This window comes from Hirundo rustica, chromosome 23 (assembly GCF_015227805.2).
Source record: "Hirundo rustica isolate bHirRus1 chromosome 23, bHirRus1.pri.v3, whole genome shotgun sequence".
NCBI lineage: Eukaryota > Metazoa > Chordata > Aves > Passeriformes > Hirundinidae > Hirundo > Hirundo rustica.
In genome coordinates, this window is record NC_053472.1 from 699,266 (window position 1) to 726,466 (window position 27,201).

Consider the following 27,201-nt stretch of genomic DNA (forward strand, 5'->3'; position numbering starts at 1 on the left):
GGCACTGCCTTCATGGAGCACAGACTCCTGCTGCTCACAAGTACAGCCCTGGCTCCTGGATCCAGCTCTTCCTATGGAGGCTTTGCCTGAATCTCACAATGCTCCACAGGCCCCCGATCTACCCTCAGACACCAACCAGATAACCCTTCTCCCAGGGGAAGAGCAGAACAAAGAGCACAATACATGTGAAGGGGATGTGCTGAATTCCTCACTACCCTGTCGTGTGTCTTTGCAGCCTCTGGGACTTCACTTCTCCTCCTGGGAGATGACTAAATAAACAATCATTCCACACAACTTGCTCACTTCCTCACCCTGCCTATCACCGTGGGCTCCATCCCAGCCGTTATCTGCAGAGGGAATTCAGCAGGGCTGTAATTCCTTCACACAATGCGCTCTCACTTTCTCCATGGCTCCCAGGAGAGAGCAGTGCCTGACTTCCGTGGGTCGGGATATCAAACCAGGCTTTCTGCCTTGCTTTGCCTGTCTCTGCCTTGATTGTCCTCTGTGAAACACAGAGTGGTGACTGATTCCTGACTCTTTCTCTCCCTCAGCTGCCTTCCCAAGGAGAGGGCGAGTTTCATTTAATAATGCTGATGGAGCCCTTGGGGACCTGCAGAGAAGGAGACTCAGTGTGGAGCACAGCAGAACGTTCTCCCTCGCAGAAGGATTGTGCTGCACTGTTTCCTTCCAAAGCACCTACTGACAGTGGCCAAAGTAAAACCAGCAATAACAATCAAACCCAAGTAAAACCTGAGTCTAAGAGTCAGTGAAATGCAGCTGAGCCCTGCCAGGCAGCCTGTTTAGGGAGCAGAGGGAATGAATTCCTGAAGGTGGAAGGAGGGGAAGGCTGAAATGGTCAATTGGACATTGACCTTAGAGTGACCTTGGAGACACGTCTGGAAGGAGACAATGACCACCACCATCAGCAGGTCCTGCTGCAGAGGCAGGACAGGATCTGGGAACTTCTGAGGAGCAGCAAGACCAACCCATTGGATTGTCGGGGGACTTTGGGAACAGCAGTACGAGGAGTTGCTGCTGCTGGGCAGAGTGAGGCAGGGTTGTACCTGCACAGAACTCTTCCTTTCTTCATCTGGGGAGTACAAGGGGTGGAAAAACTGGGGCACAGAAAGCAGATGTACCGAAGTCTGGTTCTCCAGAACCGGTTCTCCAGAACCTGTTCTCCAGAACCAGAGATCATATTCTATTCCCAAATGAATTTTTCTGGTGATGTTGAACACAGCCCCTAGAAGACAACTGAAGTTATTCAACAGTACCCTAATCTGCTCATTTCCAGTTTGGATATTCTCCCTCTGGCAGACAAGAGACAGCTCCCATGCCTGGCTGTGCCACCCTGCCCCTTATCCAGCTCCCACGCTGGCTCAGGCAAGCAGGATGTCACGTACTCCAGAGGAAAACCCGTGTGGAGACACCTCTGTGCTCCCAGCAAAGCTGGGTCTGACAGCCCAGGGGCTCTCCGGGCTTGGTGTGGGAACAACACCTCACAAGTGATGATTTAGAAACACCTCAGGCCCTTGAGAACAACTTAAACTTCCCTAAATATCCTTTTTAGAGCTTCCAGAAGTGTGTTTATTTGGAAACCAAAGTGAGAGGAAACACGCAGAGGATGAAATGAAGTGTGAGCTTATTATAAGGCTTCAGAGTATTTGATCAATTGCTGCTCAGAATAAACCTCAGTAGGTTGTGTGTACCTGGGACATCTGTGCTCCTTCTTATACCCAATTAATTAATTTTTTTCACTGAGTTGCAGCTGCTAATTAACTTTTATTACCATCACGTACACCAGAAGAGTGAGAGCTCCAATGTCCCGCGGAAACCTGATGGTACCTGATGGTACAAACCCAGCTGAAAATCTGGAAACAAAACTTCAGCAGGTGGTACCTGCTGACCAATTCTTCGGTGACTCCAAACACTTTCCTGCACAGAGGGCTTCAAACTTCTGTTTTTCGAGCTTCAAGCAGAAGAAGAGATTTCTTCAGGTCAGTCAGGTGCCAGTGCCACTGTTCAGAGCACTCATCCATTTTTCCACGGATTCCTTTGCTTAGGAGTGCAGGGAAGGTGACAAGGACAATGCGGGAACATGGCTCTTGGTCAGTACAGGCCTTATCTTTTCTTCTGTAGGCTCAGCTTAACTCTCTGAAAGGAGGATTCAGTGACTAGAAAAGGGAAATGACCCTGCTGTTTGTGCGGGGGGATTGCACACCCTCCCCCTGAGGTGCCGTGAGCCCCTGCCCCGCTCCCTGTTCTGCTCCCTGCTCAGATGCTCAGATCCCACTCCCTGCTCCGATCCCTGCTCTGATCCCTGCTCCGATCCCTGCTCTGATCCCTGCTCCCATCCCTGCTCCCATCCCTGCTCCCATCCCACTCCCTGCTCTGATCCCTGCTCTGATCCCTGCTCCCATCCCTTCTCCGCTCCCTGCTCCTATCCTACTCCCTGCTCTGATCTCTACCCTGATCCCTGCTCCGATCCAGCTCCCATCCCGCTCCCATCCCGCTCCCATCCCGCTCCCATCCCTGCTCCCATGCCGCTCCGATCCGTGCTCCCATCCCTGCTCCCATCCCGCTCCCATCCCGCTCCCATCCCTGCTCCCATCCCGCTCCCATCCCGCTCCCATCCCGCTCCCATCCCGCTCCCATCCCGCTCCCATCCCGCTCCGATCCGTGCTCCAATCCCGCTCCCATCCCGCTCCTCGCTCCAATCCCGCTCCAATCCCGCTCCGATCCCTCTCTCGGCTCCCATCCCTCTCTCCACTCTTATCCCTGCTCCCATCCGGCTCCCATCCCTCTCCCCGCCCCGTGCCCCACCCTGCGCCGATGGATTCTCCGCACAGCCCCGCACCCCGAGCTGAACTGCAGCTGTGTCCAGCCGCGATGGAGACAGGAGCACCCGCGCCCTGCATTCCAGGGGCAGTAAGGGCTTCCCTGGCGCTCCCTGAGTTACAAGTAAATGCAGGTAAGGAGCTTTGCTCCTTGCAGCCGAAGTTGGGATAATTCCCTGCATCCGCAGAGTTGCATAAGCCCCACTCTCCCTCCCCACGTGGCACTGCCAGCAGAGGTGTCGTCCCCTCACGCCTTGCCACGGACCTGGGAGCATTCCGGATCATGTTTTTGGATTTTTTTTTTTTTTTTTTTTTTTTTTTTTTTTTAATGGCAGCTGAGCTGCTCCAGTGTGACAACCTAAAGACAGTGCTAAATTCTTGTCATCGGTTCTCTGAAAACCATAGAAAAATGAGGCGTGTGAATGTGTCAGAAAGACACAAACCAACTTGGTTTGTTCAGCCTCGAGAGGAGGAGGCTGAGGGGAGACCTCAGGGTGGTCTTCAGCAGCGGAGGGACGGCTTTGGACAACATTCTCAGGCACAGGGTGGGATTGTTGGCTTGTTCTGAGCTGGACTGGACGATCCTGGTGGGTCTCTCCTAGCTCGGGATATTCCATGATTCCCTGATTCCGTGATAACTCACCAGGGCATCTCTCGTACTCTCAAGTCCGAGGAGGGATTTCCTCTCTCTGAGCCCATCCTCAGCGCCCTGGAAAGAGGACAGCAGAGAGCACAAGGGCCCTGCTGCTGTTCCTGACCTCCAGGAGTCAAACCCCGCTGGTCTCTGCCTTTCTGCCTTCGCACACGGGCTGCCGGCGCTGCAGTCCGGCATTTAAACAGCCTGTGCATTTAAATTTTGTCATTAGACACGGCAGAGGAGGACAAGGCTTCACCAACCTGCTGCCTCAGAACACGCGAGGCTGAAGTGATTACAGACCCTCTGCTTTCATTACTAGCAAGGCTTGAAGGTGCTGGGAGGGATGAGGGTAGCATTTGCTCCGTCTGTAAGAATTCCTTCCATCGCAGGCGCTCAGGGATTTGCACTCCCTGCACGCCTGCCTGCCTGCCTGCGTGCTCCGTTTATTTAGGGAAGGCTGGCGGGGAAGCCAAGAGGAGCCAAAAGCCCGCTCTCACATTTCCCTGGGCTGTGACGGCGCTGATTCCCGGAGAAGGAAGTTTGGGAATGACTCAGAGGCGCTCAGACAGCAGAGTGAGCGCTCAGCTCCCCGTCAGTGCCGCTCTCGCTGCTCCGCCGCGGGCTGGGACTCGCTCATCCCCGGAAAGATGGAATCATCTCTCCCGGGACTGCGCCGGGACTCAAATCCCTGCCGTGCTCAGCGCACAGTAAATAAGGACTGGGAGGCTGCCAGGATTCCTGCACCGAGGTTAATGAATAAACAACCGCCTGCGGGACTCACTCGCCTCCTATTTTTAACATCTGTATCTTTGATTGCATCTTCGAGAGACCTCTCCATAAATAACCGTTCCCAGAGATAAAAGCATTGGATGTTTCCTTTGACAGAACAGAGATTATCAGCATTTAGACAGGAAAAACTGCCGGCAGGCAAACAGGCTCCTGCTTTTTACAGAAAATGTTGCCTTTACTGTGGCAAGCAGAACACTGAAAGACAGGAAAATTCGAATATAGCAAGGGACATTCTGGAAATGGGAGCCCAGTCACGCCTTGTCTTCCCTGTTTCCTTCTGGTGGGAGATGCTGTCATCACACACATTTCCAGGAAAATAATGAAGGAAGCTCAGAAAAGTGGGCAATGTTGGAAATTAGGAGAGCTGCCAGCACACCAAGGTGGCTGCTGAAAATGGGATTTAATTGCTTGGTTATTGATGCAATTTTGGGAATATTACCCGAGGTGAATAAAATAAATGGTTTCACAAACGCAACCCCTTGGATTTCCGAGAGTGCCTGGGGTGGTTTGGAATGTCCAACACGAGAAACAAGGAGGAGAAATCCTTCTGCACTTTGTGGGAATCCCTGCCATCCAAGGGGGCTCCAAGCACCTTGGAGTCATTTGTCACTTGTGAAAATCTAGGTCATTTACTCCCCTCCTCCTGCTCTGCTTTTTTTTTTCCATGCTAAATATAGAATGTATTTTCTGGCTTCAGACTGAATAAAGTTGTTAATTACACTCTTTCCTAAAAACCTGCAATTGAAATTCACTTGGGGAGTCTCTGAAAGCTGGGGAATGCTATTCTTTTTTTATAATATTCATTTGATATGTCTTAGAGGAAAAAGGAAGAAAGCCCATTTGCTTTTAATTTCTCAGTTTTGAGGATAATATTTAACAGAAGTAAATCCCTTTAAGGGCTCAGCTATGCTCTTTGAAGCTAGAGGGGAAAATCCCATTGAGTTTCAGCGCAGGAGAACCAGCCAGATGCTTTGGAAAATTATGTTAAACAATCTGCAGTGTGTTAAGTGATGCAAGAAAATTAATTTGTGCCATCATGAGCTGCCAATAGGTGAAAAAGATGGGAATCCTGAGTGTAGTCGGTAGGGTATAAAAATAATCAGGTTCTTTCAGAGTGTAGCTCATCAATCAGCTCCTGGTACAGGGTCTGGAGCAATTCCATCCTCAGTTCCTGGTGCTGTAAAAGCCCAAAGGTGTTGGTGTAACACACCTGCCTGCCAGGAATATCAGGAGGTGTAACAGATGGATTGACACGCTTTGTGGATGAAAAGGGCTGCCTGAGTGTGATCAAATTTGTTATTAATTACAGAGCTATTAAAAGGAAGGGGTGTCTAATAACAGAGTTAATTCCTTGTTCCAGTGCTTTTGTCCTCGGAGCGCTGCGGGGCAAACCCTTCCTCCCTGAGCCACAAAGCTCGTCTGGTTCAACTCTGAGCAGACCTGGCTCTGCCCAAGCCTTAAAGAACTTGTTTTGAATGCACAAATCCTGTTCCCAAGTTCCTCGAGCCTCGGGGGATCCCATTTCCAGCTGTCCCTGGTGGTGACCAGAGGCACTGGGTGCTTGTTGCTCTGTCCCCAAGGGAAGAGCAGCTTCCAGGCTGCTGGCTGTGGAGGGAAGAACTCATTTACTTACAGTAGGGCCTCCAAAACAACATGCCCCAGCCATTCTCTGCTTATGGAGAGGGATGGGCACCTGTGCAGAGCAGTGCAGCCCTGGACACCTGTCTGAAAGGGAAGGGATGCCTCCTGAGCACGAGGGGAACCAGAGCTGCCTTTATCAGACACCTCGTTTCTGTGTCTGCAGGTGAGTGGGATCTCCCCAGGCCTTGGTCACTCGGTCCCTCAGGATGCAGAGGATTGAGGACCACAAAACCCAGACATTTCTTCAAGCTCCAAGGTGACAGCAGCCTCAGTGAGGTCACTCCTGCAGCCCCACAGCAGTGGGGTCACCCCTGCTGCACCTCCTTTGCAAAGGGCTCGGATGGACTCAGGGGTTCTGCTCAGATCTGGGGGGGAAAGTTAGACCAGGACTTTGGGCAAGGACACTGCCAGCTCATAGAGCACAGCCCCATTAAATCAGGCTGCAGAGGGTTCTGCAGCGCATGGGGAGCATCAAGAGGCGCCTGGTTCTTGCCCAAACCATCTCCCCATGCAAAGGAAAGGCCTGAAGCTCACAGGTGGCCAAGGCACTTGTGCTGTGCCTGTGCTGGTGGGACACGAGGCGCAGGTGTTGGTGGCAGCAGCAGTAACGTCAGCACCCCCAGGTAACGCTGCATTACTTTTTAACTCTGGCAGCCCAGCTCTTCCCCTGACTTTCCATCCATCCTGCAGCCCATTCCCCTGCCTGCCACATGCCCCGTACAGATGAGGCCCAGCATTAATGAGCCATTGCATACAGATGAGCTGGCAGCCAGTCTGAGCTGCCACAGCCACACATAAAAGCCAAGGAGGGCCTTGGGCTCTCTTCCTTCGATGCAGGAGCCGCTGGACCCAAGTTCTGTGGAAGTTCCCTGGTCTAGGGGACACGGACAGCTCCTCTCCCATCTCCCTTCTGCAGGCACCTGCCCTGGGTCAGACACAAGGTAAGGGGCTCTGTTCTACTGTTTCCCCACCATATTTCCCTAGAGACTGTCCCTTCTGCCTCCTTGCACAAATTTGCCATGTCAGGACTGCAGCAGGGGAACCGAAAAATCCTTTTATTTTTTGGAATAGCATGTGTGAATTCTAGTCTGCTTTGTCACTGGCTCACCTCTCCTTGGGCAGTCATTTGCCAGTTCTCTGCCTCCATTTCTGCTCCCGCTAAGCAGCTACTGAAGAGAGCACTGCCAAGAAAATCTCTGCATCTGCTGGAGTCACCTCAGACACCGAGTGCAGGTGATGGCTGTTCAGGCATCGCTCCTCTCTGGAAATGCTGGGTGGATTTCTGACAGTGTCATGGGGCTAGAAGGGCCTTAAACCTCAGCTCTGTGAAACACTGGGGTGGGATGAGCTGGCACAAGCTGAGAGCATGTTAGATTTCTGTGGGAACTGCCAGCATTGCTGTTTAACCCTGTGTTAGCAGCAGCCACCTGGGCTTCAGAGTGACTTAAGTAACTTCAGAGTAACTGAAGGGCTAATTAAGCATGTGTAAGTGGACAGTTAATGAGCATCAGCTCAAGGTTTCCACAGCCCTACCTGAGCTGGGAGGTGTTTCAGTTCCCCAGAACCAAGCTCAGCTGCAGGAGATTCTCAGAGCTCCAGGAACAAGGTTCTCAAAACTTCTAAAGTTAAAAAAAGTAACTGCCCTTAAGTTCTCCTCCATTTTGGGCATGACAACGTGTAGTGTGGGGTTCACTTCCTTAATCTCACAGTCAACTGCTTTTCTCAACCCCTATAAACATCAGCAGGGAAAGAGAAACATCTGCATATGTGTTAGTAATAAATTTAAAAATCAGGGCATACCAGTTAAGGGTTGACTTGTCAGAAAATGGTAATTAAAAGTGTTCTAGCTGACAGTGCTGCTTTAATGAATTATTAGTAATGTTCTCAGAGAACATTTGATGAAAGACACCATAAGAGCTCTTGCTTAAACAAACTAATTTTCTGCATCATGCAACTTCAGTGCACAAGAGGGGGAAAATCTCCCTTATAGAAATACAAAAATAACCAGGTAATGGTTTGAATGATCATGAAGGAACAAGTGACCATTCGTACTCGGCCTGTATTTCCTATACCATGGCCTTTTTCCATAGGTGCTTACCTGAGAGCTGCCGCTCTTGAGTGAAACTCTGTCCCAGAAGCCCAAAGAGGTGCAGTGTAAGAGCTTCTCACAGTTACAGGTGTTGTCCACACGCAGGGCAATGCTCCTGAGACAGAGCCCTTGGCTCTGGATCCCTGCTCACAGCTGGGGCTGCTGGATCCCACCAGGCAGCTGGACAAGGCAGCACAGAGCACATGAGCGAGGAGCTGGATGTGGATGCAGAGGACACGGAACTCTAGGGATTTTAGGACTCTTTGAGTACCTAAATCAATTGTCCAGTGGCTCTTTGTGCCTTGGCATCTACTGCAGCTCCTGCAGGAGGTCCTTATAATTCCAGACAGAAGCAAGGTTGGCAAGGAGACATTGAGGGGAGAGTGTGTGGAGACTTGGAAACACAGCCCTGCTTAGTGGGAGCGATGTGTGGAGTGGGAGAGGATGAGGGCAAAGGGCACTAAGCCTTAATCACGGATTTGTGTTTGGATGTGAAGGAGATGGTGGTGGGAGGTAGGGAGACAGGTGAGGGAAAAAGAGATGCTTCAATTTCTTGCCATGAGATTCTTGCTGGGTTCCAGCTCCATCCAAATTTGTTGTTTGTCCTTGACAGGAGAAATGTAAGAGTGCAGCTCTGGGAGTTCACCTCTCTGGCAGAAGTCCCGTGGACGCACCCCTGCACTGGTGAGCAGCACATCCTGGGGAACTGCAGGGTTCTTGCAGGGGTGGTGGTGGGAAGGGCACTTCCCAAGAGGAGCTCAGAGCTCCAGAGGAGTGTTGTGGGTTCAGCAGCTCACCTCAGCCCCCTTGTGACCAAGGCACATCCCTAAATCTCTGGATTGCAGCAGGAATCAGGGCAGGTTGACTCAGGAATGGAACTCCCCCTTCCCAGCCCGGCTGCCCCAGGAGTGCCCGCTGTGTGTTCGCTGGGCACGCAATCCCAAAGCTGCACCAGCACCACACACCCTGCCTGGACTGCAGCTCAGCCTGCCTGCCGAGAAAAGGAGCTTTAGAGCTCAGTTCCAGTGCTCTGGGTGCCCCCAGAGATCTCCAGGAGCCCTGTCCCCAGAGCAGGAGCAGGGAGCAGCACGGGGCTGATGAGGGCACACCCTCCCTGCCGAGCCTCACTCAGGTAAGGGTTTGTTCCCTTCTTGCTGTCACAAGTGTGGTGGTTTGAAATAGCTTGGGTGGTTTTGGTGAGGAGGAAAGCAGGGCTGGGATGTGGGAACCTGCTTCCTCTGCAGCATTCCATGGGAAAAGCAAGGGAATTTAACTTGGCTCAGGCTTTAATAAACTCTCCCAAACCTCTTTCTGTGCTGCGGGCAGAACTGCACACAGGGGAACCCAGAAGGGGTAACGAGCAGCCAGGTACTGCTGGAAGCCCTTGGAATGCCCATCCCAAAGGGAAAGGCAGGCAGAGATACAAGTGACATGTGCATCACAGGGCAGAGCTGCTGCCACCTGAACGGCCACTCTGTGTGTGTGGATGTTTAATATCGAGAGGAGTCCATCTCACTTCTCTTTTTCGTTTAAATTTGGGGGCTGTGCCTAATCTTGTCACCCTGGGTGTGAGGATACGCCCTGAAGAACAACTCCTTCAGCCCTCAGATACAAACTGCAGCTCTGGGGCCACTCTGAAATGAGCTGCCTGGGCTCGTCAAACTTTTGAAAGGGTAAAGTGAGGTGAGAGTAAATCCTTCATGGGTTTTACACCACTTCTGTAGAACTCTGGAAAGCTCAAATAACATCCTGAGGTTTGCTGCATAATTGAATCTACACGAAGTGGCACAACTGATACAAGATTTTTAAAAGCTTATTAATGGTTGAGGTCAGAGCTTCAGTTTTGGAAGTAATTTAGCCCCAGGTTCAACTTAGAACAACTAAGTTGTTCTTAGACTTAGAAGAACTAATTATGTCCCAGGTTCAACTTCTTAACAGAAGCAGAAGCTTAAAATAGGAATTTTGATACCTAGAACTTCTTGTGTAGCTGATGATCACGGAAAGTTTGAAGCAATTCACTTTGAAATTCCACTTTTTGAGAACTGAGAGGAAATCTGAGGCATTGGAGTTGCTTGAATGAGTTCCCTCAGGTTGGTGGAATGAGTCACCAGCATAGAAAATTCCATCAAGATTTAAGCTCCTAAATGAGTGGGAAGGATGTGAGATGCCTGGACAGGTTAAGCTGTTTTTCCCTGGAAGTGGAACAGTGGGATATACATAAAGGAAGTCCAAGAGGTCAACATTGCTCTCACTTTTCTGTCTGGTTCTGTCTGGAACATAAGGACCTCCTGCAGGAACTGCATTAGGTGCTGAACAATAAGAGGCAGAAAGAACCACTTGGTGATGGTGTAATTTAAATACAAAGCCTTGCACAGTGTGGGAGCTCATCATAAATCTAAACTTAAGGCTTTAATTTGCAAAAGGATCTGCAAATCAGCGTTATATTTGTCCCCCTCCAAAAGCCATTGTATATTCCCTCTGTTTCACTCCTTGCTGAGAATACTGAGGTATTATACACGTGGCACTTTTTTCCCTTCAGATTACAAACAGGTGCCTCCAATACAGCAATGGGGCATCTCTTATTCAGACTCTCCTAAAATCTGTGCTCTGTTCCAACTCTGACTACAGCAAGCTGATGCTGTTACCAGTCCACAGCTCCACGATCAAGAGGTCTCAAAACTTTGCAGTCATTGAATTTATCCACCCAATCCCCTTGTTCCTCTTCCATCTTTGAGCAGATGGGGAAACAGGCACAAAGAGGAGAATATTTGTCCCATAGTGCACAGAAGAAAAGTGGGAAGTTGGGAATTCAGCTCAGCTATTTGGACTCTGGGGAATGCTTTATCACTTGACTGCACTTCCTAGGTCCTGCAGCCAAAAGCCATTTGATTAGGACAGATTAGTTTGGTTTGGGGTTAAGACAGAATCTGCTCCCTAAGTTTACTCCTTGCTGTGAAATAGCAAGGAATAAATGTGCTGGATGCTGGTCTCTGACCTTGGTAATAAGTTGATTTAATTGGATTTGATTTTTCAAATGTAACATCTCAAGTCAGCCATAAACTCTGGAATTAGCATAGCACATCTCGGCACAGGAGAGATTTTCAAGCGGCAGAAGGAGATGAAGTCCGTGCCCAATGAATTTCAAATTACACTGAGGATGAACTCAGCCATATGCATGTCAAACCCAAATTGTGCAGGCTCTGAGTGCAGCAGGCAGCACAATTATTAATGGCTTACATTTGCTATTAGGAATGCAAAGTAGCTGCTTTGCACCCAGTTTGTTCTGACGTCTCCTCACATCAATGACCCATGTGACGGGTCAATAATTCACTCCGTGCACTCTGCAAGCCAAGAATGTCTTGCAAGTCAATTACACTCATAGAATTAATTAGGAGCACGAAAGTAACTGTTAGGATTGGGATAGAAAAAGCCTTGGTGGTGAAATATTGCGTATCCCAGGCAAAGCAGAGTGTTCCTGCCTTTAGATCTGCAGCTCGTGCTCCCCAGCACTTTCCAAGGGCACTGAGCATGCCCCTGACAGCAGGAAATGGCCTGGAAAGGGGCAATTTTCAGTATTTCAGGGAATAATCAGGTTCCCGTGTAACTAAAAGCTATTTTCTTTGTGCAAGAGACGTATAAAAAAGTAGGACATTAGGCAAATAGCTGCCTGCTGAGATCTGATCCTCAAAATTGTTCCTGAAATTTGTTTAGCTTCCACGGCATTAAATTGTAATAAATCCCAGGAACATTTTAACCAATCTGCTGGGCACAAGCAGACTCTAATCCAGATGGACAAAATCTGCTTTATCAGACCCTGTACCAAAGAGCACAAAGTGCCTTTACCAGCTCTGAGTTCAGCTGGGAAGTTCTGAAGTCAGGCTTCTCACAGCCTAAATCCTGGGCTGAGCCTAAAGGCCCTGGCAGGGGCTGCAGGCTGTGCCGTGCATCCCTGGAATCAGGGCTGCTATCCACACCTTGGGGCGGGAGCCAGGGAGAGTTGAGGGATGGAAATTGCTGAGGTGAGATTGGAATGGGACTAGATGCTGTTGAAAATCACGGGAATCAGGCCTCAGGAACCCCTCAGTCCCAGCGTGGAGCACGTGTGATGGACAGGAACCTTCCCAGGCACTGGTACCTGATCTGTGATGGTGCAGCCTGGGCTGCTTCAAGGTGGAGAATCAGCCCGTGCCAGGGAACAACAGGGGAGCAGGGAAAATCAACAGCTAGTGGCTGATGTGCTTCAGTGTCAGCTCATAGCCACATGGACAGGCACTTAAAGGAATTCATGGGGCAGAAAACCTGTATTATCCAAAAGGAAAGCACATCCGTTCAGGAATGCAAAGAATCCTTTCCCTTCTGAGCAATTCTCTGGGGTCACCAGTGGTTTCTTTGCTTCCTGCGTGCACAGTGAGAATTAAGAGGCTGCATTCTCCCCTCAGATGCTCCCATTCCCTGTTGTGCCACTGTGGCCCACCTGACTTTGACTGCAGATATCAGGGAGGACCTTTATGCTTCTGAGGTAAAAACTGAGTTCAAAAGCTGAATCCAAAATGTCTGTTAATGGAGAGCAAGTCTGGAATGATGTTCCTTTCACCACATCCGCTGGGAAACTCCTGAATGAGAGGCAGGGCACATTCAGAGGAACCAAGCACATGACCATGAAGCACAGGGTTTGTTACTGTTCCTAACTAAGAGAAACTGATCCTACATACAGCAATTCAGGAAACAGGGACAACTTGGATTGCAAAACAACCCCAAATCCGAGGAACAGCAGAGCCAGGAACAGAGAACAGCAGCAGAAGAACTAAGGGTAGAAAGTCCTCTGTAAACTATGTGTCTGTGGGATTTGCTATCAGAGTACTGTTATTTAATGAAGGGGCTGAGATGTGCTAAGTAATGAGCAGCACACACCTCAGGCTGCAGTGCAGCCTCTAATCCCCGGCAAGTGAGGCAGGCAGAGCTGGAAAATGCTTCACACACAGTTCAGTGATGTAAATGATCCAAGGGAAGAGCTCCACACACACTTTGATCTTGAGAGAAAGCTTTCCTCACCTTCTTCTGTGTTTACATGAAGAAAGGGATAAAATGTGAAAGAACTGCCTTCTCTGGGAAACAGGTAGCAATAAATTCTATTTATAGCACCCCAGTGCTCCAGAAAGATCTCAGAATCCCTGACAGCTGTGCCCAGGGATCGCTGCAGTTACTACTGAAGCAACGGTAGTACTCTAACAGGGCAGGGCAGAGGGTGCTGGGCAGTAAAATAACACCTGGTGAAACCCCAGCCTCAGCCTGAAAATAGCCTCACGTTGCATGTGAAGTAGAGAAATGATTCTTATTTCCTTTGCAGACAGGGACCAGGAGTTAGAGATGGAAACATCTGAGCCCACAGAGTCAGGGCCCCAGCTCAACAACTGCTGTTTCCAGGCCAGTGAATCCTCACATGAACCATCTCAGGGGGGGTGGGGAATGCAGCTACCACCTATCACATCCTACTGTGCATCTCCCAGTCCTTCCTCTCCAATCCTGCTGGCTGGGAAGCGCTCAGGGGCTGGCATTCCCAATGGAAACCTGGCAAAGCAGGGCTTGAGTCTGGCTTATCCAGACCGGTGTGACAGACTGCTCTGCTCTGCTTGGGTTATTGGCTCCAAACCAGCACAGCGCAGGGGGAGTTTGCCTAGTTTAGAAACCAAAGTCACCTTGATAAGCACCAAAGGCTGGGCTGCTGGAATTTCAGCCGAAGGTGGGGACAGTGCTCTTCACATCCCATGAAAATATTCCCTGGCTGACTGGGGTTTTCCCTGTAAGCAGGGGAGAGACGGCAGCAGAGCAATGATGCCCAGGATGGCATTCACACCAGGGGTACCAGCAGCTTTTTGGGGTCTGTATCCTGAAAACGCAGAGCAGCTCTTGCTGCTGCAGTCCCACACTGGGGTAGGGGTTTGTTTGCCTTTCCCTTACCCTCCTCAGGCTCTCACACAGAGAGTATCCCCAGAGCACATCAAGTCCTGCCCCCAGGGATGCAGGGCAGGGCCAGCCAGGCTCTTGGGTGTGTTCTGAGGTCCCCTTTACGGTGTCTCTGCTCCAGAGCCGGAATTGGCTCCTCTCTGAACTGCAGTGGGGAGAGTTTGTGTCACACATTTGCTGTCTTGTTTTTGTCCTTGTGCAGAGCCCGGACAGAGGAGCTGCAATGCTCCTCCTGTGCCCTGAGTAAGGAGAACCCCTTCCCAACCCACTGAGTTCCTCAGTGCTGAGTCCTCTGCTCCCACCCCCAGAGCTGGGGCAGGACCAGAGCAATATCAGCTTAAATTCACCGGCACTTTGGAGAGAAGCCTGTACAGGAGTAGAGCTTTTATCTGGCAAGCCAGTGCTGGGTGCTGAGGTATCCTGACAGCAGAGCAGGGTTAGACCTGTCAGTGCTCACAGGTGGCTTTGCCTTGGGAAAGTCTGTCCCCTGCTGTGTCCCCAAGCCCAGAACCTGCTGCCTTTGGGCTCCTGCAGCCACTGGTGACTGACACTTGACATTGCCAGCCTGGAGAAACAAAATGGGAGTTAATGATTCAACCGCTTAAATGCCTCAGCATAGGACTCCAGGATGGGGAATGTGCACAATTGGCTCACATGACTCTGCCCGTTCTCCCTGTGGCTTTTCGGGGGTGTTTGTGCAGCTTTTACCTCCCAGCCCTCACTGCTGAGGGCTCACTGCGTTCAGATCAATTCCACATGTCCAGGTGAGAACCCATTTCCATTTGCACTCACACATTCACGGGGCAGTGCCTTTGTCTGGCAACACGGAGTAGAAGTAGCCACACAAAACCTGCCTTAAGAAATCCAGCTAAAAGCAAAAGACTTTATGTTCAAAGCTTCTCAGCCCATCAAAATCAATTCTCTGGAAGTAGAACACAAATCTAGTACACCACTGGGGGTGAGTCAAATCCCTAAATTTTTTTTTTTCTCATGCAACCACAACATATCACACACAACTCTATTACAATGAGAATTATTTGTGGGGATTTTTTTGGCCAAATTAAAAATTTCAAAAGATACCATTTACTTGAGAAATCATCTCTCCTAGACAGCGATTTCCTACTAAAACATGAATATTTTCAGTGGAAACCTATTTGTCTGAAAATAAAAATTATTTCTGTTGAGAAGTCCTGCTGGAAAGACAGCTCAGCTCCCGGTTCTCTGTGTCCAGAGGTAACGTCTTAGCGTGGCTGCACCCTGAGCTGGTGCCTGGCAATTCCCTGTCCCAGCAGAAGGTGCAGTGGGAGGTTCAGTCCAGCTGCGGAATGAACCTGGCACTGCAAAAATATCCAATAGTGATGTTTTCTCTGGTGCCTGTGAAGTGATTGTTGCTGAATGCTGGCAGATGGTTTTGTGCAGCCAGAGGTGTTTCCAAGTGCCACATTCCCAGAGGGGCCGTGGGCCAGGATAGGAGGAAATGCTGCTTCTGTTCCCCTACCAAAGCTTTCCAGTGTTTGTGTAAGGGATGTGTTCTTTGCTCTCAGTCAGCTGAAGCTTTTAACTCTCCCCCAGCAAATGCAGCCCTGGATTAATTTATGCTCGGCACTAATTACTGTATTATTAATTGCTAACAATGACAGTAATGTCTTTATTGCTGTAAATCCTTTATTTATACATCTGAGGTAATTATTTTAACCTTTGAGGACCCCAAATACCCCTAAGCTTTCAGAAAACAAGATTTGCTTGAGTCCCCGGTGCTGCAGAGCCTGTTCTTTCATTTATTCACTACGTTCCCATGAGGGAATTATTTCTTCCCCTCAGCTTTGTGGGGGGAACTGCAGCCCCTCCTTTCAAAGCATGTGTACAGGGCACAACATTCCTGGGTGGAATTAGTGACTGTTTGCTATCACAGAAATACGACTGGAAGGTGGCCAAGGGGAACTCAAGTCGCACTGGGGCTGCTCAGCAGCACAGCAGGTGCCAAACCCTACAAAGCAGAGAAAATCTCATGCAAGGCAGAGGGGCAGAACCCCCCGGGCAGGGCAGGGCAGGGCAGGGCAGGGCAGGGCAGCACTTCTGAGGTGACTGAGTCCCTTGAGCAACCAACTGCTCCTGTAGAGTCCCTACATCCCAGAGATGACAGAGCTGGTGTGGTTCTGTTCCTAAAAGCCAGGACATGAGAAGGGGAAGGGAGGGGACTGTGCATGTCCTGTTTGTTCCTGCTGGGCTGGGCCAGTCCTGCTTCATGCAGATCTGGGACAGGAGGATGAAACCTCCCCCAGTCTCCCATCTAAGGGGGACAGTGTGGCGCTTCAGTGATTTCTGCACTGCGTGCTCCCAAAGAACTGTGTGCTCCCACACACCTCTTCCAAGGATATTCCAATTTTCCAGTGGATATTATGTGTTGCTGCCCAGCCCCCAGGCAGGCAAGTATCCCTCTGCCTCTCCTGCATGGAAAAGAGCAGCTCGGGCACCTCTCAGTAATTCTGTTTAGCAGGAGAGAGGGCAAGGCAGGTGATGAGATCCTTTGGGGTATCCACTTGAAATTCCACTTGAGCTTTAGGCAAATGCAGTCACTTGGGCTGGAGCTGTGACAAGATTCCAGCTTAGCACTGAGCCGGATGGAAGGATCACATTTCCCACATGGAACTGGCAATTCAGGCAGCACTCTGGAGGCACAGCCACAGTGCTCAGTGCTCCAAGCTGCTTCCAGGGATAAATATTCCATGGTGGCATCGCCAGGGCCAAGAAGGAACCTTGCCAGTGCCAGCAGGTCTGGTCCCTTGGCAGATGTGTCCCTCAGGAGGATGCTCAGAGATGGTTCAATTCAGGTTTTGTACAGACAGACCCCAAGGCACACTGCCTGCTTTAGGGACCTTAGATTTTCTTCCACTCCCAATTGATTCAGCTCTCTGTGACACTCCTTGATTCTGATTTTGATATAAGCAATGAGACAGAATGGTGCGACTGCTATCCCCTCCCAACAGGCCCATTCCCGCTCTCCATCCCATCCCAACAGGCCCATTCCCGCTCTCCATCCCATCCCAACAGGCCCATTCCTGCTCTCCATCCCATCCTATCCCATCCCATCCCATCCCAACAGGCCCATTCCTGCTCAATCCCATCCCAACAGGCTAATTTCTGCTCAGTCCCATCCCAACAGGCCCATTCCTGCTCTCCATCCCATCCCAACAGGCCCATTCCTGCTCTCCATCCCATCCTATCCCATCCCATCCCATCCCATCCCATCCCATCCCATCCCATCCCATCCCAACAGGCCCATTCCTGTTGAATCCCATCCCAGCAGGCCCATTCCTGCTCTCCATCCCATCCCAACAGGCCCATTCCTGCTCTCCATCCCATCCCAACAGGCCCATTCCTGCTCTCCATCCCATCCCAACAGGCCCATTCCTGCTCTCCATCCCATCCTATCCCATCCCATCCCATCCCATCCCATCCCATCCCATCCCATCCCATCCCATCCCATCCCAACAGGCCCATTCCTGTTGAATCCCACCCCAGCAGGCCCATTCCTGCTCCCCATCCCATCCCATCCCATCCCATTCCATCCCATCCCATCCCAACAGGCCCATTCCTGCTCAATCCCATCCCAACAGGCCCATTCCTGCTCAATCCCATCCCAACAGGCCCATTCCTGCTCAATCCCATCCCAACACACCCATTCCTGCTCAATCCCATCCCAACAGGCCCATTCCTGCTCAATTCCATCCCAACAGGCCCATTCCTGCTCAATCCCATCCCAACACACCCATTCCTGCTCAATCCCACCCCAACAGGCCCATTCCTGCTCAATCCCACCCCAACAGGCCCATTCCTGCTCAATCCCATCCCAACAGGCCCATTCCTGCTCAATCCCATCCCAACAGGACCATTCCTGCTCAATCCCACCCCAACAGGCCCATTCCTGCTCAATCCCATCCCAACAGGCCCATTCCTGCTCAATCCCATCCCAACAGGCCCATTCCTGCTCAGACCCATCCCAACAGGACCATTCCTGCTCAGACCCATCCCAACAGGACCATTCCTGCTCAATCCCATCCCAACAGGCCCATTCCTGCTCAGACCCATCCCAACAGGACCATTCCTGCTCAGACCCATCCCAACAGGCCCATTCCTGCTCAATCCCATCCCAACAGGACCATTCCTGCTCAATCCCATCCCAAAAGGCCCATTCCTGCTCTGCCCAGGGTGGCTGGCAAAGGGTAAATGAGCTCTCCTCCCCCAAGGGCTCTGTAGTGAAGCAGCCAGGAGATAATACACCATGAGAGTAAGAGTTAGAGTTTGCTATTCTAATAAAAATGGTTTTGATAAGGTATTAAGGATTGGATATTTCGCATACTTTGTTCAGAGAAAGCTCAACAAAAAGAAAAACACAGAAAGGACTGAAAGAAGATCGGAGTTTTGCAAAGAACTGAACAGGACTGAAGAAAAAAAAAAAAATAATCCTTTAACTCTGTATCCCCTTTCTTCTACCTAAGCTGCTTAGGAGTTCCTCTGAATCCCTAACAAAGATGTATTTCTACGGCAGGCTGCGGGCTCAGGGAGCTGCTCTGTCTCCCCCTAATGATCCCTTTGTGCCAGCTGGGCTCCCACACCCGCTGCTGCCAGGGAGGGAATGAGTGTGGAGCCACGGACACCAGAACTTCAGGGAAAGAGCAGATGGAACCTCCTTCTTGTCAGGCCTCCATCAAACTTTCAGCACCTTTTCCTTCCTTTCCCCTCTGATCTCCTCAAGAGCTGCACGTGGCTGGGATGAAAGCCAATTCCCTGAGCTGAAATTTACCCAAGGAACAATTGAATGTTGTTATCCCCCACATCCATTTTTTTTTTTTTTTCCCCAAAACAGACCAGTTGAAAGGAAGTAAGAGCAAAGAGAGGCACTCAGTAGCATTCCTGAGGGAGCAGAGGAGCTCCATCTGCTCAGGAACAGCAAGGATTGGTGTTATCCACTTGTAGGGCTGCAGAGAGCAGGCAGAAATACAGGTAACAGCTCTCAGGTATTTGGGATGGAGGCAGTGCTGGAGTGCTTGGAAAGCTGAGAATGGAAACATAAAAGCTTCTGCTTCCTCAGTGGTCACTGGGAAATATGTGACTGGGCCAGAGGAGTGGGACCTCCTTGTTTTCACAGAACCTTGACAGGTGATGGGTATTCATGGAGTTTTTATTGGTGAATGTCCCCCTGTGCAGGAGCTGGAGCAGTGAACCCTCTATCAACACTTTGTGTTTATAGCAGCACCCTCCCCAAGTCCCAGGACACAGAATCCCACACTCCTGACAGACAGCAGTGCCCTGTTTCTTTGGGCCCAACAGGAAACATATCCTGGTGAACATTAGCTAGGATATAGCTGATTCGAATTAAAGGGCCTTTAATTGCTGGATTATATAACTTGCTTTATATAATCTTCTCCAGACAGTTGGTGATATACTCACAGCATGCTTATCCAGGAGGGAATTTTTCTCCTGCTGAAGCAAATCAACACATTTCAGCTGTGTGTGGGGGCAAGGGATTTGTTGAAAGGAGAATTCCTTTGTCATCCTGCCTGAGGAGAGGTGTAATTCTTCTGCCTGTTTGATCTACTTGGGGGTAGCTTAAGCCGGGCTTGCAAAGGAGCCTCAGGAGGGGCCATGGATGGTTTAAAGAGGCAGGAGAAGAATGGTGGAGCTGGGGACCTGTTTTCAAGGATCCAGGCTGAGCATCTTGTTCTCAGCTCTTCTGTGGTTGTCATCTGTCCAATTGCACGTCCAGATCCTCACTCAGATTCCAGGAGGTTTCCAGTGGAGGCTGGATCAGAACTGGGATAAATATTTATCATGACCCCTGCTGTGAGGACATGGGTGGATTAGAAATCAGAATTCATGCAGGTTTCTCTCCTTCACTTTTATTCCCTGAGGTTAGAAGCCCCTCTATGCCGAAGGAGTGCATGTGCAGTTAACAACGTACAAGGTGGGGCATCCCAAAATTTCACCCTGCCATTCTGGTAAAGCCAGTGTTCACATTCCTGCAGAAAAGGACAAAATGAACACAAGGGCCAGCTGAAGTTGGGTGCCACTGTTCACATTCCTGCAGAAAAGGACAAAATGAACACAAGGGCCAGCTGAAGTTGGGTGCTTTTGCACAGTAAGTCTAAACCCTGGAAAATTTCTTGGAATAATGTGTTACACAGGAATATTTTATTTCCGCTCAAACTATGCATTAGCACGGACATATTAAAAGTGCATCAGGAAAATAAAACTTGAGAATTGTTCAGGAAAGTGTGGCCTCGTTCCCCTTTCCTCAAATATGGGCTTAAAGTTTAACTTCTGCCAGCTCCATTTGCAACAAATAAATTCAACAGCAAAAGGGTGAAAAGGTACAGTACAAAGTGACCTTCATTGTTTTCTTTTATTGAGCAGGGGAGGAAGGTGATTCAGTCCAAGTGCAGAAAGAAGGCAGCTGCAAGAGACAGAGAAATAAATTTATTCTTAGAGCTGCTGATACTTACAAGGACATTAAATAATAGAATTACTTCTGGGTTTACAAAATGCAATGAATTTGTACTTAGACTCCGTCCTTGATAATTTAGTATTTTCTCTTTGCTACTGATCGGCACACGTGGAGGTGTTTTCTGGTGCCTGCGACTGGGTCTGATGGGAGGATTTCTGGTTTAGCCAGCTGAGACATCAGGCAGCTTTTCTAAGTTTATGGGATAAAGGGACATTGCCAAACAGCAATTTTATACTTTATAAAGCTGTTGTGGTTGCAAGGGGAGTGGTCAGAGGGGGTGCTTGGTGTCAGCTGTACCACTGGCACATACTTCTCCAGTGTTTAAATGGCTACACTTAAATGAGACAAAATTCACAATAAACTCCCACTAGTCTCTAATGGCTCCCTTGGGATTATCCTCCTTTTGGATATATGAAATTAGAGCTTAGGAGAGGTAAACTGCTCTTGCCACAAATACTCAAGCACATGAAATCAAGCAAAATTTGGGCAGTCCACTGGCCACGAATTTGAGCCCAAGCATTTTGCTGCTGACCAAAAGGAAGCCTGGGTGGGCTGGTGATAGGAGGCAGGGTTTGAGATAAGGGTGTAGCATCTTTAGCTTGCTCAAAAAAAGCCATTCCTAAGGCTCATTTTACTGTCCCTTCCTATTGGGAAGGTAAAGTAACAATAGAAACACGAAACCCTCAACATCTGACTCCAGGTGCACTCACAGGTTTTCCCAAAGGAAACATCCCCACGGCAGCTGCAGGAACCCCAAACCTGTGTGGCTGGGGATTCTCCTCCTCAGAGACCCAGCAGGCTCAGAACACCCCCGTGTGAGTCAGAATATTTTCCCCTCAAGTTCTTACTATGTTTGGAAGCTGCAGCATTTTGCCCCAGGGCACATGACCGTAGCGCACAGCTCATTCAGCCACTCGAGAAGGATTTTGTTCAGCAAAAGCTAAATAAAAAGGCACACATGGGTCGAGGGCGGGCTCACTGTGCACTCTGGCAACCAAACACATTTTATGCTTCAAGGGTGATAAACTCAGAAATCAATTATTTCTAAGAACTCCTAAGTTCTAAGTCAATATCAGGCCCTAGGATGGTCCATGAACATCCCAGGCAGTGTCTGACTCTGCAGTGCATCAGCCTCTCCCCAAACCTGTGTGTCTGAGTAACTCCAAGAATCAGAATTTTTCAGATGTAGGTTGATCCAAATTGCAGTCTGAACACATCTGTAGCATTTTCTCCATCAATGACTCTTGTTCCCTGGGCCTGTTGTTAACATGGTCAGTCATAAAGGACAAAATAAGAGGGACATTCCTTTAAAGGATCAGGTTCAGAAATCCATTTTTAATCTTAGCATCACCTTTGTGGTGAGCAAACACCCAAATTCTCCTGCTGGAGCTTAATCTTTTCATTTGTTCTCACTTAATAATCCTATTTGAGATGCTTGTGTGACTCCAGGGTCTGAATTTCACACCTCCTAACCCTATCTCTAATCACATTAAAAATAACTGCGTATCTGGCTTAATTATGCCTTCTGCATCTGCTGCCCTTTGTCCCTAAATTTGCTATCCACATTTCATCCAGGGTCTCCTAATGTCAAGATGCACACAAAACTGCATCAACAGACCAGGATTCATCTCCTAAAAGGCAGAAAAGTCTCCAAACCAGCAGTTTCGCCCACATATGCTCACAATGGAGTTACTGCCGCTCCAGGCTTCACTTACACAACTGAGCACAGGACAATATTAACACTTGACTGACTCGGAGTTTATTGAGCAAGCCTAAATGATTGTTTTTTGCTGGAATGCTCCTTAGGCAAGGAACTCTGAGTTTCCTTACCAGCTTACTGGAACCCTTCCCCACCAACTGTGGGAAAATATGCAAATTATATAACTTCGTCCTAAACAAGTGTCTTGAGCCTGAGTCAGAGTTTCCCCCTGGCCTGCAGGTAGAGGTTAAACCCCACTGGTTGTTGTTTCTCACCCCGCAGAGCCCTGTCAGCAGCGGGGATGTTTAGCTACCTCCGGGAACGCTTCACCAGCCACCTCCGGGAGCGCAGCCGGCGCCGGGCCAGGCTGGTCTCCAAGGATGGGAGGTGCAACATTGAGTTTGGCAACGTGGAACAGTCCAGATTTGTCTTCCTGATTGACATATGGACAACCATCCTGGACCTCAGGTGGAGGTACAAGATGACCATCTTCATCTCCGCCTTCCTGGGCAGCTGGTTCCTGTTTGGGCTGCTCTGGTACGTCGTGGCCTACATCCACAAAGACCTGCCCGAGTTCAACCCCTCCATCAACCACACCCCCTGCGTGGAGAACATCAACGGCCTCACCTCAGCCTTCCTCTTCTCCCTGGAGACCCAGGTGACCATCGGGTACGGCTTCAGGTGCGTCACGGAGCAGTGTGCCACTGCCATCTTCCTGCTCATCTTCCAGTCCATCCTGGGCGTCATCATCAACTCCTTCATGTGTGGGGCCATCCTGGCCAAGATCTCCAGGTCCAAGAACCGAGCCAAGACTATCACGTTCAGCAAGAACGCTGTCATCAGCAAGCGCGGGGGGAAGCTCTGCCTCCTGATCCGCGTGGCCAACCTCCGCAAGAGCCTGCTCATCGGGAGCCACATCTACGGGAAGCTGTTGAAGACCACCATCACCCCCGAGGGGGAGACCATCATCCTGGACCAGGTCAACATCGAATTCGTAGTGGACGCTGGCAATGAGAATCTCTTCTTCATCTCACCCCTCACCATTTACCACATCATAGACAAGAACAGCCCCTTCTTCCACATGGCAGCAGAAACCCTCCTGCAGCAGGACTTTGAGCTGGTGGTGTTCTTGGATGGCACTGTGGAGGCCACCAGTGCCACCTGCCAGGTGAGGACATCCTACATCCCCGAGGAGGTGCTCTGGGGGTACCGCTTCGCTCCCATCGTGTCCAAGACCAAAGAAGGGAAATACAGAGTGGACTTCCAGAACTTCAGCAAGACAGTGGCCGTGGAGACTCCCCACTGTGCCTTCTGTCTCTACAACGAGAAGGAAGCCAAAGCCAAAGAGAAGAAAGGTTATGACAATCCTGGCTTTGTCTTGTCTGAAGTCAATGAAACCAGCGACACAAAAATGTAGTGCCAGGTATTCATGGGACTGAGTTTTCAGAGAGAATTAAGTCTTGAGAGGATTAATAAATAACTCAGTGAAACAAAATAGAAGCACAGGTTTGGGTTTGCTCTAACCCAGCATTTGTTTTCTCAAAAGCCTCCAATCAAAGAGGAGCAGCATACCAGTGATCTCTATTTAACTACACTATATATATTTCATAGAATTTATATTTTTATATCTATGGGACATTTAATGAAGCTGCTATGTTGGAATGTCCAACTCACCGAAGTTTTCAGGGGCATGCAAAGGTGTTAAAAAGCCTGAAAAGATGGAAAGAAATTTTAGGATGTTAAAGATACACAGCTGGTGGATGGAGAATGTGAAAAGGTGAGACAGAAGGCAAAGCTAAAGAAACCTAAGAGACTTAGGAGCCAAAACATCAAAAAAAAAAAATTCTGGTTGCCAAAGTCCTCAATGAATACAGACTCTGGCTCTGGAACTTGAGCACCTTTGAATGTTCTGAAACAATTCTTTCCCTCTTTCTTTGGGGCTGGTACAGATGCAGGACAGAGCAGTAAGGGATGGGACAAGCTTAGGAAATAGAGAAGGCAGAGTTTGGGCCAAGCTGCTGCATCTCCAACTCTAAAATGTGACTTCTCCCATCTGAAAGCCGTTGACTCCTTTCAGGGGAAAAGAGCCAAATGGAAAAGAAAACTGAAAAACCAAGGAGAAGCAGAGACCCACTCTGGGACAAAGGAAATTTTGCAGCTTATTCCCAACTGTCCCAGCCTTCAGCTGCTCTTCACTGCCCCAGGAGCTGCCTGGATAGGGAACAGGGAAACATTTGAAGACAACTCTCCAGAAAGGTGGGGAGAACACATTGATTCCTTGACACCTGGCAGAAAGCACTCCACTGGGAGAAGAGAGGAAATTCCCAGCTCTGGATGTATCCTTCCAAAAAAAAAAAAATCCCCAATGCAAACAGAGATTATCTTCTCCTTTGAAGCGCAAGGGTCTTGTTCAAACAAAAACACAACCCAGGAGCGTCCTACCAACCTTTGGCTTCAGACTTGGGTCCAAACTGTTCACCTCCCTACAGCCAAACGTGTATACCTACAGGAAACAAGTCCTGCTTGGTGGGAGCTGAGTAGTGCTGAACATTTTCTGGGGATGATTTTTGACATAAATGCAACATGAAGCTTCAATACTTTTTTAGTGATTTTCTACTTCCTCACAGTCAGTTTTCCCCCTCCCCCCAGTTCATTCTGTTACTGAGAGTTCTAGTGGCAGACCAAAGAGTTTTTTGGGAACTCTTCCCAGTGATGTAACTCAGCTCATCAATTTTCAATGCTGTGGTAAAATGGAAATAGTGTTAAAAGCTGCTGGACTAAGTGGTTTTAAAAGAAGGGGAGAGAGAATTCAGCAGGTCAGATGATGACAAGAGAAAGTTGTGCTGCAAATGAGCACAGTGTGAGGATGGAAATCAAACTGTGGGAACCAGGAGTGTTCAGGTCCCAGTCCCAGTGCAGTGTGAACACTTCTCTTGGGTCAGAACAAATCACTTTACTCTGTATCTCCGATTCGCCATCTGTAACATGGGACATAAACACTGACATTGAACAGAGAGCAAAGTTATGAACAGTTATGTCACTAAAGCACTTTAAAAGCCAATTCTCAGCTGTGTCAATCTTTCCTCACACCCTTCACACTCCGCTGTCACACCCTTCTCCACCTCTGGATGGAAAGGTCAGCACACAAAGTTCTGCTCTCATCACACATCAGAGCTACCAAAAGCAGCTGCACCAGAGGCAGAACTGTGAATAGAGAAGCAGGAGTGACACCTTTGAGGTAACTCACAGATACTGCCTGATATTTCAGTTGTGCTGGATTGCGACCTTGCAAAAAATACTTTACAGTCCCAACCACCACATCACCTCAGTGCCCCTCATATGCTCAGCTTGGAAGGACAGTTTTGATCCCCCAAAACAGACATCAAGGAATCAGTGGCCATGCACAGAAATCTTGGGCTAGCAGGGAAGGGAAATGATGTGTCTAGAGTCCCAAAGAGGTCTGAACCAAAAGGCTGCTCCATCCTTCCAGAGCTGGTGCTGCGTTTCCTCCCAAGGCTTCCTGTACAGTTCCCTGGGTGTAATGTCCCCAGAAAGTGGCACTGTCAGTGCTCAGGGCTTACGAGCTGCTCCTCTTACCCCTGCGAGAAGAGATCATCAAGATGCCTTTAACAGAAGCAGAAAAAGTCCCCACTGGACAAAAATAGCAAGTCCAAGGGAGCTCCATTAGAAATGTCAAACCCAGCTGTGCTATGAGGAGTCAGGGAAGATTCCTGCTTTAAGTACTGGTTCGGGATGTTAGTGCTAGTGGGAAAAACAAATCAAATGCTCTGCAGTGCCTGTCCAAGAGGTGGTGCACACCCTCCAAAGCTCAGAGGGGCCCTAAACAGTGCACTTCCAGGTACTGCCCCTGGAAAACCTCCTCAAAATCCTAAACCTCAGCGTTCTTCCTGACCCAGCAATGGAACCTTTCGCCCTGTCTCTGCAGCGTGAGCATGAGGATGTGTTGTTCCATTTCTAGAAGTGTGAAGTGCCAGCACAGCTCAAAGGGAAGATAGCTGATCCCCCTGCAGGGGTGGATCCTGCCTGGTGTTCCCTCTCCTGACAGTCACACCTGCGGCACAAGGAAGCCACACCCGGGGAAGGGTCACTGTGTTCTTTTGAGTATTTCGGTGTTACTGCAAGGGATCCAGGACCAGAGGAAATTCGAGGGGATGGATCCAGAGCTGACCGGGCCATGGCTGAGCTCTCAGGCTCCCTGAGAGCGGGATCATACTGGGAGCTGACTGGGAATCCCGGAGCGAGCCTCCTGCTGGTTGTCACCCCAGGAAGCCCTGCCAGCCCCGCAGCAGCAGCAGATAGAGCCGGGGCAGAGCCCAGCAGCAGCACAACAACGAGTGGAATTTCCTCTGGCTGTCCAGGGAGAGCTGTTTGTCACCCGGCAGATAAAGGCTGGGCCGGGAAGGAGGTTATCAGGGCCAGGCCACTCGGGACACCCTCCAGAGGAAAGCTATTTTGGGGGCTGTCACCCCTGCTGCCATTAAAAGAAAGTTCAGTTAAGAGGATGAAAATAAATGTAATCTTGCTGAGCAGAAGTGGCTGGAGGGAACCACAGAGCTGATACTGGAAGACAAAGGCTGGCTTCTTCACCCTGACAGGGTTTTCCTCCTCCAGCTCTGCTCAAGCCTTGCAGGTCCCTGCTCTCTTGGGGTGCCCATCCTGCCTTTAGGCTTTCCCACAAACTGGGACACACCGTGGAGCTGAATACCCTGCAAAGGTCTAAGGAGAAAGTCCTGCCCCTCCAGTAGAGCGAGTCAGACCATTCCTGCTGGATTAAGGCCTAAAGGATTTCAGTGAGAAAGCCAAGCAGCCAGGCTTGGGGATAATGTGTCTGCAATAAACCTAATTTATCTTCTCGTTTCACAAACAACATGTTTCTTCTACTGTATTTATTTTAAACATTCATTCAAGCTGTGCATAATATTTCAATCATTTTGAAATAGATTTACCCTCCTGCTGGCAAATGAATAAGGCATCCTGCTGACTGCTGGAGAAAGGGCCATGAATTAAAATAACCGCTTT

At 49.5% G+C, this 27,201-nt stretch overlaps 1 protein-coding gene across 2 annotated transcripts; it reads left to right on the top strand.

Annotated features, from left to right (window-relative positions):
- The first annotated feature begins 6,735 nt into the window (after positions 1 to 6,735).
- KCNJ1 (potassium inwardly rectifying channel subfamily J member 1) lies at positions 6,736 to 27,178 on the top strand. 2 transcript variants are annotated; one of them, XM_040085047.1, is made up of 3 exons: positions 6,736 to 6,845; positions 8,607 to 8,677; positions 22,444 to 27,178. In XM_040085047.1, the coding sequence occupies exon 3, from the start codon at positions 22,463 to 22,465 to the stop codon at positions 23,576 to 23,578; it is 1,116 nt and encodes a 371-aa protein (XP_039940981.1). In that variant the 5' UTR covers positions 6,736 to 6,845; positions 8,607 to 8,677; positions 22,444 to 22,462; the 3' UTR covers positions 23,579 to 27,178. The 2 variants fall into 2 exon arrangements, with proteins under 2 accessions (XP_039940981.1, XP_039940980.1); XM_040085046.1 differs by lacking the exons at positions 6,736 to 6,845; positions 8,607 to 8,677 and adding an exon at positions 9,034 to 9,125.
- The last annotated feature ends 23 nt before the right edge of the window (positions 27,179 to 27,201 follow it).